The 15,447-nt window shown below is 45.3% G+C and overlaps 1 protein-coding gene and 1 non-coding gene across 2 annotated transcripts; both read left to right on the plus strand.

Moving 5' to 3' along the window:
* Positions 1-8,679: 8,679 nt before the first annotated feature.
* Positions 8,680-13,024, plus strand: rps12 (ribosomal protein S12). The gene is made up of 6 exons (XM_036976399.2): positions 8,680-8,809; positions 8,935-8,982; positions 9,884-10,000; positions 10,724-10,826; positions 11,204-11,305; positions 12,929-13,024. The coding sequence occupies exons 2-6, from the start codon at positions 8,969-8,971 to the stop codon at positions 12,989-12,991; spliced, it is 399 nt and encodes a 132-aa protein (XP_036832294.1). The 5' UTR covers positions 8,680-8,809; positions 8,935-8,968; the 3' UTR covers positions 12,992-13,024.
* LOC118964509 (small nucleolar RNA SNORD101) lies at positions 9,231-9,308 on the plus strand. The gene has a single exon (XR_005051570.2). It is a non-coding gene; the product is annotated as a small nucleolar RNA SNORD101 (small nucleolar RNA).
* Positions 13,025-15,447: the final 2,423 nt, after the last annotated feature.

Here is a 15,447-nt window from a genome sequence, read left to right on the forward strand (position 1 = left end):
TCTCTCCTCATTCCCTCTCTCCTCATTCCCTCTCCCTCTCTCCTCATTCCCTCGCTCCTCATTCCCTCTCCCTCTCTCCTCATTCCCTCTCTCCTCATTCCCTCTCCCTCTCTCCTCATTCCCTCTCTCCTCATTCCCTCTCCCGCTCTCCTCATTCCCTCGCTCCTCATTCCCTCTCCCTCTCCTCATTCCCTCTCCTCATTCCCTCTCCCTCTCTCCTCATTCCCTCTCCCTCTCTCCTCATTCCCCCTCTTTTATTAAATGATCATGGATGGGTGACTCATTGTGTATTGTTTACACATGGCAGGCTTACACTCTGCCCCTACACACACACTCTCGTGTTTCCTCACTGACTCAGAGACCCATTCCTAGTGAACGTAGTGCCATCTTGTGTTTTGTTCTGTCACTGTTAACCTGATCTAAAAACAACATTCCTTTTGATACGTGCCATTTATATGTACTCATATATATATATATATATATATATATATATATATATATATATATATATATATATATATATATATATATATATATATATATATATATATATATATATATATATATATATATATATATATATATATATATATAGTAGAATCAACACCTGTTTTTAATATGAGAACTCTGTTTGTACCCGCCCGTCTGTGACAATCACTACGGCCTGGTTTCCCGGACCCAGATTAAGACAATAGACCTGAGATTCTCAAGGGGCGGAAGGGTAGCCTAGTGGTTAGTGCGTTGGACCAGCCGGCCCTCCGAAAGCTTGCAAATTCGATTCCCTGAGCTGACAAGGTACAAATCTGTCGTTCTGCCCCCTGAACAGGCAGTGTAACCCACTGTTCCTAGGCCGTCATTGAAAATAAGAATTTGTTCTTAACCGACGTGCCTAGTTAAAGGTATAAAAAAAATGTTTTTTTACAAAATTCTCCATAGATTTTTTTTTTCCCAGGGGCTAGACTTAATCTGGATCTGGGAATCCGTCCCTATAAATTATTTTAGTTGTCTGTCCTCTGTGTGTTTTGGCTTTGGCCGTGTTCAAGAGCATCACAACCGCAATGTATCATGGGTAAATTGTGACTGACCAAACATGTCCTTTTTGACCTGGCTAACTAGAACTGTCATTGATGAATCGACACCAGTGTTTTCCCAACTCCCGGTCCTCCAGCACCCCCCAACAGTACACATTTTTTTTATTGTAGTCCCAAAACAAGCACACCTGATTTCAACTAATCATCAAACCTTCAATGACTTGAATTAGAAGTGCTTATCCAGGACTACAATAGAGATGTGTGTTGTTGAGGGGGTACAGGAGGACCCGGAGTTGAGAACCAATGCTCCTCACGATGTTGAGAAAACAAAATAAACCTTTTTTTTGTTACAATGACTTTGTTGTATGTTGATAGACCATCTGTAGATGCTTCCCCCAAACTATAAAATTAAAATATTACTGGAGATCCCTCAAACTCAACTCTGGACCTCGCAGACAGTTCCTGTTGTTGTTGTCGTTGTTCCTCTCTAGTCAGGGACTTGTTTAGACCTGGGACACCAGGTGGGTGATTCCCCTCTAATCAGGGACTGATTTAGACCTGGGGCACCAGGTGGGTGATTCCCCTCTAATCAGGGCCTGATTTAGACCTGGGACACCAGGTGGGTGCAATTTACTTATCAGGTAGAACAGACATCGAGCCAACTTGACACAACTGTGGGAAGCATTGAAATCAACATTGGAGTCAACATGGGACCAGCATCCCTGTGGAACGCTTTTGACACCTTGTAGAGTCCATGTCCTGACGAAATCTGCCTAAGTCTAAAAAGGTGGGGGTGCAACTCAATATTTTAAAAGGTGTTCTTAATGTTTTGTCCACTCGGTGTGTGTGCCCACGTCTACCCCACTGATTCTTGAAATATACAGTACATTCGACTGTCGTACCCCCGTCAGATCCCATAATACCAAATCAGAACTTGTTTTACTGCTGTGTTTGTAAACAATGTAATTGTAAACAAACACTAACTCTTCAAAACATGGTTAAAACACCAACGTGTCAAAAATAAATAAATACATTTCCTTCTGAAATGTTTGGACTTTGTCAAGCCAACTAGTTGCCAACATTAAAAAATATTTGCTATAATTTCTGTGTTTTTTTATTAACATTTTATTTTACCTTTATTTAAATAATAATGTATTTTGTATGCTAGTTTGTATGCTATGCTATAAATTAAACAGCTGGATGTCTAATTTTGAATAAGGACGCCTCACGTTTAATCGCATTTGTTGATGCCTCTGGAGCTTTAATGGATCTTGAGCATTTTCCCTTACGGCCTTCTGAATAAAAAAGTCAGATGCTATCAGCTCTACCCCAGGCGGGCGTGGATGGAGTGTGATTAGATCCAGGAGGAGGAAGTGACCTCGGTGTTCTGTTTTTTTTCTTCTCTTTTTTTTTCCTTCTCTCGCAGCGTCGAGAGACACACTCTCTAATCGTTTTGAGCCACTGTCCCCACTGTTTTCCTCAGGGCGTACGGACACCGGGTACATAGATGCTGTATCAAATCAAATACAACAGGTGTAGTAGACCTCACAGTGAAATGCTGAATACAACAGGTGTAGTAGACCTTACAGTGAAATGCTAAATACAACAGGTGTAGTAGACCTTACAGTGAAATGCTGAATACAACAGGTGTAGTAGACCTCACAGTGAAATGCTGAATACAACAGGTGTAGTAGACCTCACAGTGAAATGCTGAATACAACAGGTGTAGTAGACCTCACAGTGAAATGCTGAATACAACAGGTGTAGTAGACCTCACAGTGAAATGCTGAATACAACAGGTGTAGTAGACCTCACAGTGAAATGCTGAATACAACAGGTGTAGTAGACCTTACAGTGAAATGCTGAATACAACAGGTGTAGTAGACCTCACAGTGAAATGCTGAATACAACAGGTGTAGTAGACCTCACAGTGGAATGCTGAATACAACAGGTGTAGTAGACCTCACAGTGAAATGCAGAATACAACAGGTGTAGTAGACCTTACAGTGAAATGCTGACTAACCGGCTCTAACCAATAGTGCAAAAAAGGTATTAGGTGAACAATAGGTAGGTAAAGAAATAAAACAACAGTAAAAAGACAGGCTATATACAGTAGAGAGGCTATATACAGTAGAGAAGCTATATACAGTAGAGAGATTATATAGAGTAGAGAGGCTATATACAGTAGAGAGACTATATACAGTAGAGAGGCTATATACAGTAGAGAGACTATATACAGTAGAGAGACTATATACAGTAGAGAGGCTATATACAGTAGAGAGGCTATATACAGTAGAGAGACTATATACAGTAGAGAGACTATATACAGTAGAGAGGCTATATACAGTAGAGAGGCTATATACAGTAGAGAAGCTATATACAGTAGAGAGATTATATAGAGTAGAGAGGCTATATAGAGTAGAGAGGCTATATACAGTAGAGAGGCTATATACAGTAGATATGCTATATACAGTAGAGAGATTATATAGAGTAGAGAGGCTATATACAGTAGAGAGGCTATATACAGTAGATATGCGATATACAGTAGAGAGGCTATATACAGTAGAGAGGCTATATACAGTAGAGAGGCTATATACAGTAGAGAGGCTATATACAGTAGAGGCTATATACAGTAGAGAGGCTATATACAGTAGAGAGGCTATATACAGTAGAGAGACTATATACAGTAGAGGCTATATACAGTAGAGAGGCTATATACAGTAGAGAGGCTATATACAGTAGAGAGACTATATACAGTAGAGAGACTATATACAGTAGAGAGGCTATATACAGTAGAGAGGCTATATACAGTAGTGAGGCTATATACAGTAGAGAGACTATATACAGTAGAGAGGCTATATACAGTAGAGAGGCTATATACAGTAGAGAGACTATATACAGTAGAGGCTATATACAGTAGAGAGGCTATATACAGTAGAGAGGCTATATACAGTAGAGAGGCTATATACAGTGGAGAGGCTATACACTGTAGTGAGGCTACATACAGACACTGAGTGGTCGGCCCAATTGAGGTAGTATGTACATGAATGTATAGTTAAAGTGACCATGCATATAAGATAAACAGAGAGTAGCATCAGTGTAAAAGAGGGGTTGGGGCAGCAGCGTAGAAGGGGGGGGGGGGGGGGGGGACAGTGCAAATAGTCCTGGCAGACATTTGATTACTGTTTAGGAGTCTTATGGCTTGGGGGGTAAAAACTGTTGACAATCCTTTTTGTCCTGGACTTGGCACTCCGGTACCGCTTGCCATGCGATAGTAGAGAGAACAGTCTATGACTGGGGTGCCTGGGGTCTTTGACAATTTTTAGGGCCTTCCTCTGACACCGCCTGGTGTAGAGGTCCTGAATGGCAGGCAGCTTTGCCCCAGAGATTTATTGGGCTGTACGCACTGAAGTGCCTTGGGGTCGGAGGCCGAGCAATTGCCGTACAGTCAGGATGCTCTCGATGGTGCAGCTGTAGAACCTTTTGAGGATCTCAGGACTCATGCCAAATCTTTTTAGTTTCCTGAGGGGGAATAGGCTTTGTCGTGCCCTCTTCGTGACTGTCTTGGTGTGTTTGGACCATTCTAGATTGTTGTTGATGTGGACATCGAGGAACTTGACGCTCTCAACCTGCTCCACTACGGCCACGTCGATGAGAATGGGGACGTGCTCGGTCCTATTTTTCCTGTAGCCCACAATCATCTCCTTAGTCTTGGTTACGTTGAGGGATAGGTTGTATTCTGGTACCACACGGCCAGGTCTCTGGCCTCCTCCCTATAGGCTGTCTCGTCGTTGTCGGTGATCAGGCATACCACTGTTGTGTCGTCTGAAAACTTAATGATGGTGTTGGAGTCGTGCCTGGCCATGCAGTCGTGGGTGAACAGGGAGTACAGGAGGGGACTGGGCACACACCCATGTGCAGCTCCAGTGTTGAGGATCAGCGTGGCAGATGTGTTGCTACCTTCCCTCACCACCTGGGGGCAGCCCGTCAGGAAGTCCAGGATCCAGTTGCAGAGGGAGGTGTTTAGTCCCAGGATCCTTAGCTTAGTGATGAGCTTTGAGGGTACTCTGGTTGCACATTTAACATGTTGATAGAAATTTGGTAGAACTGATTTAAGTTTCCCTGCATTAAAGTCTCCGGCCACTAGGAGCGCCGCCTCTGGGTGAGCGGTTTCCTGTTTGCTTATTTCCTTATACAGCTGACTGAGTGCAGTCTCAGTGCCAGCTTCTGTCTGTGGTGGTAAATAAACAGCCACAAAAAGTATAGCTGTAAACTCTCTAGGCAAGTAGTGTGGCCTGCAGTTTATCACAATATACTCTACTTCAGGTGAGCAAAATCTAGAGACTTCCTTTGATTTCGTGCACCAGCTGTTGTTTAGAAATACACACAGACTGCCCCCCCCCCCCTTGTTTTACCGGAGTGTACTATTCTATCCTGCTGGTGCAGCGTGTATCCCTCTAGCTGAATATCCATGTCGTCATTCAGCCACGATTCTGTGAAACACAGGATATTACAGTTCTTGATGTCCAGTTGGTAGCATATTCGTGATCGTACCTCGTCTAGTTTATTGTCCAATGATTGTTGGTGAGTAGTATTGACGGTAACACTGACGCTGTCTTCTTCAGGGCATACGGGCACCGGATACGCAGATGCTGTAGCTTCTCCTCTGACGCTGTCTTCTTCAGGGCATACGGGCACCGGATACGCAGATGCTGTAGCTTCTCCTCTGACGCTGTCTTCTTCAGGGCATACGGGCACCGGATACGCAGATGCTGTAGCTTCTCCTCTGACGCTGTCTTCTTCAGGGCATACGGGCACCGGATACGCAGATGCTGTAGCTTCTACTCTGACGCTGTCTTCTTCAGGGCATACGGGCACCGGATACGCAGATGCTGTAGCTTCTACTGAACTCTGACATCATTCCTCTCCTTCCCTACCCTAGCAAGTTATACTGAACTCTGACATCATTTCTCTCATCCTTCCACTACGCAGGTAGCCTAGTGGTTAGAGCGGCAGGTAGCCTAGTGGTTAGAGGAGGCAGGTAGTCTAGTAGTTAGAGAGGCAGGTAGCCTAGTGGTTAGAGGAGGCAGGTAGTCTAGTAGTTAGAGGAGGCAGGTAGTCTAGTAGTTAGAGAGGCAGGTAGCCTAGTGGTTAGAGGAGGCAGGTAGCCTGGTGGTTAGAGGAGGCAGGTAGCCTAGTGGTTAGAGGAGGCAGGTAGCCTAGTGGTTAGAGGAGGCAGGTAGCCTAGTGGTTAGAGGAGGCAGGTAGCCTAGTGGTTAGAGGAGGCAGGTAGCCTAGTGGTTAGAAGAGGCAGGTAGCCTAGTGGTTAGAGGAGGCAGGTAGCCTGGTGGTTAGAGGAGGCAGGTAGCCTAGTGGTTAGAGGAGGCAGGTAGCCTAGTGGTTAGAAGAGGCAGGTAGCCTAGTGGTTAGAAGAGGCAGGTAGCCTAGTGGTTAGAAGAGGCAGGTAGCCTAGTGGTTAGAAGAGGCAGGTAGCCTAGTGGTTAGAAGAGGCAGGTAGCCTAGTGGTTAGAAGAGGCAGGTAGCCTAGTGGTTAGAAGAGGCAGGTAGCCTAGTGGTTAGAAGTGGCAGGTAGCCTAGTGGTTAGAGGAGGCAGGTAGCCTAGTGGTTAGAGGAGGCCGGTAGCCTAGTGGTTAGAGGAGGTAGGTAGCCTAGTGGTTAGAGGAGGCAGGTAGCCTAGTGGTTAGAGGAGGCAGGTAGCCTAGTGGTTAGAGGAGGCAGGTAGCCTAGTGGTTAGAGGAGGCAGGTAGCCTAGTGGTTAGAGGAGGCAGGTAGCCTAGTGGTTAGAGGAGGCAGGTAGCCTAGTGGTTAGAGGAGGCAGGTAGCCTAGTGGTTAGAGGAGGCAAGTAGCCTAGTGGTTAGAGGAGGCAGGTAGCCTAGTGGTTAGAGGAGAGAGGTAGCCTAGTGGTTAGAGGAGGTAGTCTAGTGGTTAGAGGAGGCAGGTAGCCTAGTGGTTAGAGGAGGGAGGTAGCCTAGTGGTTAGAGGAGGTAGTCTAGTGGTTAGAGGAGGCAGGTAGCCTAGTGGTTAGAGGAGGCAGGTAGCCTAGTGGTTAGAGGAGGTAGCCTAGTGGTTAGAGGAGGCAGGTAGCCTAGTGGTTAGAGGAGGTAGCCTAGTGGTTAGAGGAGGCAGGTAGCCTAGTGGTTAGAGGAGGGAGGTAGCCTAGTAGTTAGAGTGGAGAGGCGGCAGGGTAGCCTAGTGGTTAGAGTGGAGGGGCGGCAGGGTAGCCTAGTGGTTAGAGTGTAGAGGCGGCAGGTAGCCTAGTGGTTAGAGTGTAGAGGCGGCAGGTAGCCTAGTGCTTAGAGTGTAGAGGCGGCAGGTAGCCTAGTGGTTAGAGTGTAGAGGCGGCAGGTAGCCTAGTGGTTAGAGGAGGCAGGTAGCCTAGTGGTTAGAGGAGGGAGGTAGCCTAGTAGTTAGAGTGGAGAGGCGGCAGGGTAGCCTAGTGGTTAGAGTGGAGGGGCGGCAGGGTAGCCTAGTGGTTAGAGTGTAGAGGCGGCAGGTAGCCTAGTGGTTAGAGTGTAGAGGCGGCAGGTAGCCTAGTGCTTAGAGTGTAGAGGCGGCAGGTAGCCTAGTGGTTAGAGTGTAGAGGCGGCAGGTAGCCTAGTGGTTAGAGTGTAGAGGCGGCAGGTAGCCTAGTGGTTAGAGTGTAGAGGCGGCAGGTAGCCTAGTGGTTAGAGTGTAGAGGCGGCAGGTAGCCTAGTGGTTAGAGTGTAGAGGCGGCAGGTAGCCTAGTGGTTAGAGTGTAGAGGCGGCAGGTAGCCTAGTGGTTAGAGCGTTGGACTAGTCATTCTGCCCCTGAACTTGTCAGTTAACCCACTGTTCCTAGGCCGTTGTTGAATGTATTCTTAACTGACTTGCCAAGTTAAATAAAGGTTAATAATAACAAATAAACTTCTGCAAAACAAATGAGTTCGTCACCATAGAAATGCAGCAGAGGAACTCAATTCATCGCTCACTACCCCCATATAGTCAGATTTTACTTCCCAGCTAACAATTCTAGGGAGAGAGAACATTTTTTGTAATGTTCCCCTAATGTTTCAGTGTCCAGTTTTCCTTTAGTTGCGAGAACATTCAATCTGTTAGCAAAAAAACCTTCCGATAACCTTTTTAGCATGTTTTGTTGTTAAGAGTTAGGAGAACATTCCCTTAAATGTCGAACAGAACATACCCAGAACGCGTTTGCCATGTTCTCATAATATACAATATTAATGTTCTAGACACGTTTCATGGGAACGTTGCAAGAGCATTAATGTTTCCAGTTTTTCTGTGGGTTAGCAGAACATTCCATCAACATCCCAACAAACATACACAGAACTCATACACACAGTGGCATGCCATGGCAGAGTTTATGGAATATTTGGCATGGCCCATAGACTTCCACTTTCACAGTACAGCAACAAAAACCCCAGTTTTGCATTTTGAAGAAAATATGAAAATGTGCATTCAAAAATATGCATGTTATGCATACTACAATCACAGTAAACTACAGCCAAATTCAAAACACGTCAGTCGACAAAAGATAATAAAATTACGCAAATAAACATTTAATGTTTTGTATGTGAACTGTTAATTTTAAATATAGTTCAACGAATTGTATATTTCTGTTTTACAACGGAAACTCTACAAACTTCTGTTTTCTGAGCCGTTATTATTAGACAGGCAGAATCATGACTACCTACTTCTCGGGTCCTCCTTCTGCCCTTAAATGAATGTCGCCGACTGCGTGACGTTCTCTTTTACCCACCGTCAGAGAGGAGATTGGGTGGGTTTCTACATCTTCAGCAAATAATCCGTCGGATTTATCAAACATCGTTTGTTGAAATTTCACCACAATCACTGTATTATCATGAATAGTAACGTTTCTTTCATGTTTGATCAATATTGCAGAACTTTTAGGTCCCCCATCCATCGATAATCTACAATGGCCGAGGAAGGGTAAGCGTGACGGTTGTACTCCGGTTTAGTTCCTGAACCAAGGCTAGCTAGCCAACACATGTGCACGTTTAAAAGTTTAATTGCGTGTCAAGTGGTGCTTTGTTCCGAAAATATAATTTCCATGTTTCTACATGCACTTTTAATACTCTTGACAACACTATGACATATAGTCCGGTGGCTGCAACCAAGTATATATTTATATGTGAATGTAGCTGCATTGCTAACGGAGTAGTTAGATTGTTCCCGGCGCTTGTGTGATGATTTACTTTCTTTAGTCGGATACCCCTTCACTTTAAATTATGAGTGAGATCCCCTGTCTGACACGCCGGTTGATTGCGCACATTCAACCCGGAGGACTAGCGGCTATATATCGGTCAGTTGCAGCCAACTAACTGTTGTATCCCCTTTCCCATCCCACGTGTCTCCCCATGTCCTCTCCCCTCTCCTCCACCTTGTCTCCCCATGTCCTCTCCTGTTCCCCTCTCCTCCACCTTGTCTTCCTTGTCTCCCCATGTCCTCTCCTGTCGTTCCCCTTTCCCATGACACGCGTCTCCCCCATGTCGTTCCCCTTTCCCATCCCACGCGTCTCCCCATGTCCTCTCCCGTCGTTCCCCTTTCCCATCCCATGCGTCTCCCCATGTCCTCTCCCGTCGTTCCCCTCTCCTCCACCTCGTCTCCCCATGTCCTCTCCCCTCGTTCCCCTCTCCTCCACCTCGTCTCCCCATGTCCTCTCCCGTCGTTCCCCTTTCCCATCCCATGCGTCTCCCCATGTCCTCTCCCGTCGTTCCCCTCTCCTCCACCTTGTCTTCCCATGTCCTCTCCTCCACCTCGTCTCCCCATGTCCTCTCCCGTCGTTCCCCTCTCCTCCACCTCGTCTCCCCATGTCCTTTTCCCCCCTCAGCATCGCTGCCGGAGGTGTGATGGATGTCAACACCGCTCTCCCTGAGGTGCTCAAGACCGCACTCATCCACGACGGTCTGGCCCGCGGTATCCGTGAGGCCGCCAAGGCGCTAGACAAGTGAGTCTGAACATCTCTGGTCATTAGTTTGTTCCCTAAGTGGCACGCCTTTCATTCCATGTGTAGTGGCTGGCGCATGTTGCACTGCTTTTGCCTAGAGCATTTATGTAGGGAATAGGGTGTAATTTGGGACAGACAGGAAATTGATTCTTTTTTTTCCCTCCTGCTGTGTTCTATTAGTTGGTGAAGTACGGCTGATAGTTGGGTTGCCATCGTTACCCAAACTCTGAAATATCTCTGTCCCAAATGATACCCTAGTCCCTAGCTGGTGCACTACTTTTGAAAGGAGTGTTCTATATACTAGGGGGAATTAGGGTGTAATTTGGGAGGTAAACACAGGGGAATAGATGCGGTTACAGTTTAGGATATTATTTTCGGCGCTGTATCGTTTCGACAACATGTTAATGTTGGTGCTCTACCAGCACCAAAACTCGTGTTTTTCTTTCATAGCTTGTTTCCGTCTTTTTAAATAGGGAGCCAATTTGTTTTCAGCACCTATTTACATGACTGATCAAAATGTGTTGTCACGGCTCTCTGGTCCCTCTGCAATATGTTTTGGACCATTGAATCGTAATGCATATAGAATCACAATACATAGCATATCGGCACCTAGATATCGTGAGGTCTCTGGTAATTTCCCAGCTCTAAGCACACTAACGTAGTTACCTAGTTATAATCCTCATGTTAACTGAGCCTCGCTCTCTCGTCCTCTCCTGTGTCCAGGCGCCAGGCCCACCTCTGCGTCCTTGCTGCCAACTGTGACGAGCCCATGTACGTCAAGCTGGTGGAAGCCCTCTGCGCTGAGCATCAGATTAACCTCATCAAGGTATAAATTCTGGGATGGATAGATGGGGGGGGGGGGGGGGGGGGGGGGGTACTGGTTACACCAATGAGAACGCAGAAACTGGTGCATATTTACAAGTCGAGAGAAAGTTGTTTTGACCTGTGGGAACCACTGAGAAGTAGTGTTATGGTGCAGAACGAAGGGGGTCCATGATGATACTGGACTGAGTGGAGGTTATACTGCTCCCTATCCTCTCTATAGTGCACTACTTTCGACCAGAACCCTATGGACCCTGTTCAACAGCAGTGCACTATATAGGTTTCTGTTTGGGACATAACCACTAGCACTGCCAAATCCTTCCATATTTTCTCCTGTCTTCACCTCTCTCTCTCTCCTCCCGCCTCTTCCCTGTGCACCAGGTCGATGACAACAAGAAGCTTGGCGAGTGGGTTGGTTTGTGTAAAATCGACCGCGAAGGCAAACCCCGTAAGGTGGTGGGCTGCAGCTGTGTTGTAATCAAGGTATATTTAAAAAAAAAAAAAAACATTTGACTGTAAATCTTTCTGGAAACGTCTGGGGAGATCTTACGGAGGGCTTGGAATGCTCCCTGTGGCGTAACGGCGTTATGAGGGTTGAATGTCCACTGTGTGATCAGAGCTGTTGGTGCCAGTCGAGTGCAGGTGCTGTGCCCTCAGTGCCATGCAGCTGCTTGTTCTATACATCTGGCCAGAGTGTGTCAGCCAGAGTACGAGCCCCGACACCTCACTGTGGTGTCTGGGGTCCCAATAAATGGCTACATTGACAATTTTTATTAGTTACTTTACCATACTGACCACAATGTACATACAGTGTTGGACTTTATCCACATTTTTGTTACATTACAGCCTTATTCTAAAATGTTTATCCCCTCAGTGATCGACACACACTACCCCATAATGACATCACAATACCTCATAATGACATCACAATACCTCATAATGACATCACAATACCCCATAATGACATCACAATACCCCAAAAGCAATTTTTTAGAAATATCACATTTACATAAGTATTCAGACCCTTTACTCAGTACTTTGTTGAAGCACCTTTGTCAGTGATTACAGTCTCGAGTCTTCTTGGGTATTGACGCTACAAGCTTGGCACACCTGTATTTGGGGAGTTTCTCCCATTCTTCTCTGCAGATCCTCTCAATCTCTGTCAGGTTAGATGGGGAGCGTCGCTGCACAGCTATTTTCAGGTCTCTCCAGAGATGTTTGATCTTGTTCAAGTCCGGGTTCTGTCTGGGACACTCAAGGACATTCAGAGACTTGTCCCGAAACCACTCCTGTGTTGTCTTGGCTGTGTGCTTAGGGTCGTTGTCCTGTTTGAAGGTGAACCTTTGCCCCAGTCTGAGGTCCTGAGTGCTCTAGAGCAGGTTTTCATCAAGGATCTCTCTTTGCTCCGTTCATCTGTCCCCGATAATGACTAGTCTTCCAGTCCCTGTCGCTGAAAAACATCCCCACAACATGATGCTGCCACCACCATGCTTCACCGTAGGGATGGTGCCAGGTTTCCTCCAGACGTGACGCTTGGCATTCAGGGCAAAGAGTTCAATCTTGATTTCATCAGACCAGAGACTCTTGCTTCTCATGGTCTGAGAGTCCTTTAGGTGCCGTTTGGCAAACTAAGCGGGCTGTCAAAAAAAGTGGCTTCGGCCGGTCCACTACCATAAAGGCCTGATTGGTGGATTGCTGCAAAGATGGTTGTCCTTCTAGAAGGTTCTCCCATCTCCACAGATGAGCTCTGTCAGTGACCAGCCGACATCAAGAATGATCAGATGCTCCTGAGCTCAATTTCAAGTATCCTAGCAAAGGGTCTGAATAATTATGTAAATTAGGTATTTCTGGTTTATTTTAAATTTGCTAATTTCTCAACCTATTTTTGCTTTGTCATTATGGGGTATTGTATGTAGACGAGGAAAATAATTTATTTATACAATAGGGCTGTAACGAAACAAATTATGTCAAGTGGTCTGAATACGCTCAGAATGCAGTGTATGACCCTATTTAGTGCCATTTAGGACTGTAAAACTGTCTTGTAGGTAGCTCCTTTATAACATTTAGTTTATACCCCCCCCCCCCCCCCCCCCTCTGTCTCTCTAGGACTATGGCAAGGAGTCTCAAGCCAAGGATGTGATTGAAGAGTACTTCAAGGCCAAGAAATGAGATGTCCGTTTTCAATAAAAGCTTGTGGAAATACGTGTCTTTCTGGAGTTTTTATTAAATGAAAGGTTCACCCATTTTGATATTTTTGTGTGCATCTTAGTGTTCCTTTGATTTTCCCCCTGGGTCATTTAATGTTTTCATGTGTATCTGATCGAAAACATCTTATCATGCATGTCAGATTTCAATACTGTCCGATGTCAACTCGAATGAGACATTTTTTTGCGGTGTTCTTACCTCAACTGTGTAATTTATCGGAAGGATCAGCACGTTTCTCCGGATTTTCGCCTCTAGTCCAGGGTGCATTACATGGTGCTGTTACCAGAGATATTATAGAGAGGAGATGGCAATGTATGACGCCTCAGACTGCCGACCAATCGCGTGTACGTTGTTATGCCGCGTCACGTGGTTGCTAAGCTAATCGTCATGCAATGCCTTGTGGGTGTGTGTAAAGAAACGTGCCTGTTTTCCTCGGAAGTACAGTGCCTTGCGAAAGTATTCGGCCCCCTTGAACTTTGCGACCTTTTGCCACATTTCAGGCTTCAAACATAAAGATATAAAACTGTATTTTTTTGTGAAGAATCAACAACAAGTGGGACACAATCATGAAGTGGGACACAATCATGAAGTGGAACGACATTTATTGGATATTTCAAACTTTTTTAACAAATCAAAAACTGAATAATTGGGCGTGCAGCCCCCTTAAGTTAATACTTTGTAGCGCCACATTTTGCTGCGATTACAGCTGTAAGTTGCTTGGGGTATGTCTATCAGTTTTGCACATCGAGAGTAAATTTTTTCCCCCATTCCTCCTTGAAAAACAGCTCGAGCTCAGTGAGGTTGGATGGAGAGCATTTGTGAACAGCAGTTTTCAGTTCTTTCCACAGATTCTCGATTGGATTCAGGTCTGGACTTTGACTTGGCCATTCTAACACCTGGATATGTTTATTTTTGAACCATTCCATTGTAGATTTTGCTTTATGTTTTGGATCATTGTCTTGTTGGAAGACAAATCTCCGTCCCAGTCTCAGGTCTTTTGCAGACTCCATCAGGTTTTCTTCCAGAATGGTCCTGTATTTGGCTCCATCCATCTTCCCATCAATTTTAACCATCTTCCCTGTCCCTGCTGAAGAAAAGCAGGCCCAAACCATGATGCTGCCACCACCATGTTTGACAGTGGGGATGGTGTGTTCAGCTGTGTTGCTTTTACGCCAAACATAACGTTTTGCATTGTTGCCAAAAAGTTCAATTTTGGTTTCATCTGACCAGAGCACCTTCTTCCACATGTTTGGTGTGTCTCCCAGGTGACTTTAAACAACACTTTTTATGGATATCTTTAAGAAATGGCTTTCTTCTTGCCACTCTTCCATAAAGGCCAGATTTGTGCAATATACGACTGATTGTTGTCCTATGGACAGAGTCTCCCACCTCAGCTGTAGATCTCTGCAGTTCATCCAGAGTGATCATGGGCCTCTTGGCTGCATCTCTGATCAGTCTTCTCCTTGTATGAGCTGAAAGTTTAGAGGGACGGCCAGGTCTTGGTAGATTTGCAGTGGTCTGATACTCCTTCCATTTCAATATTATCGCTTGCACAGTGCTCCTTGGGATGTTTAAAGCTTGGGAAATCTTTTTGTATCCAAATCCGGCTTTAAACTTCTTCACAACAGTATCTCGGACCTGCCTGGTGTGTTCCTTGTTCTTCATGATGCTCTCTGCGCTTTTAACGGACCTCTGAGACTATCACAGTGCAGGTGCATTTATACGGAGACTTGATTACACACAGGTGGATTGTATTTATCATCATTAGTCATTTAGGTCAACATTGGATCATTCAGAGATCCTCACTGAACTTCTGGAGAGAGTTTGCTGCACTGAAAGTAAAGGGGCTGAATAATTTTGCACGCCCAATTTTTCAGTTTTTGAATTGTTAAAAAAGTTTGAAATACCCAATAAATGTCGTTCCACTTCATGATTGTGTCCCACTTGTTGTTGATTCTTCACAAAAAAATACAGTTTTATATCTTTATGTTTGAAGCCTGAAATGTGGCAAAAGGTCGCAAAGTTCAAGGGGGCCGAATACTTTTGCAAGGCACTGTACATATCACGATTACAAAGCTATACATTAATACAGCTGGCGAGTTAAATATCTCACAAATGTTTGAGTATTTTTTTGAGCTAGCGGCCAATGGACCCCCCCCCCCCTCCCCCCATTGACTCCTTGAAGAGCGCTCCTTGTTCCAGAAATAACCCAGAATGCACCGTAGCATTGGCAACGTTTCCATCTTAACTACATCTGCCGTTGAGACACTCTGATCTGCCGGTTGATGGTGAGATTTTAGAAACTCTTAATTAAACACTTCACGAGAGGCCATGAGCTCAAGTTGCTCAACATTTCCATAGGCTATGCATTTGTGTGAGGAAAATAGAGTGATGGCCTCTAATAAAAAGAGGAGGATCCC

The sequence above is a fragment of the Oncorhynchus mykiss genome, chromosome 4 (assembly GCF_057628025.1).
Source record: "Oncorhynchus mykiss isolate SJ-2025 chromosome 4, ASM5762802v1, whole genome shotgun sequence".
Lineage (NCBI taxonomy): Eukaryota > Metazoa > Chordata > Actinopteri > Salmoniformes > Salmonidae > Oncorhynchus > Oncorhynchus mykiss.

Excerpts from the sequence above, each read along its gene's own strand:
- rps12 (XM_036976399.2), top strand. Across the intron at positions 10,001-10,723 it reads GCCGCCAAGGCGCTAGACAA|GCGCCAGGCCCACCTCTGCG; the intron begins GTGAGTCTGAAC and ends TCCTGTGTCCAG. Across the intron at positions 10,827-11,203 it reads ATCAGATTAACCTCATCAAG|GTCGATGACAACAAGAAGCT; the intron begins GTATAAATTCTG and ends CCTGTGCACCAG.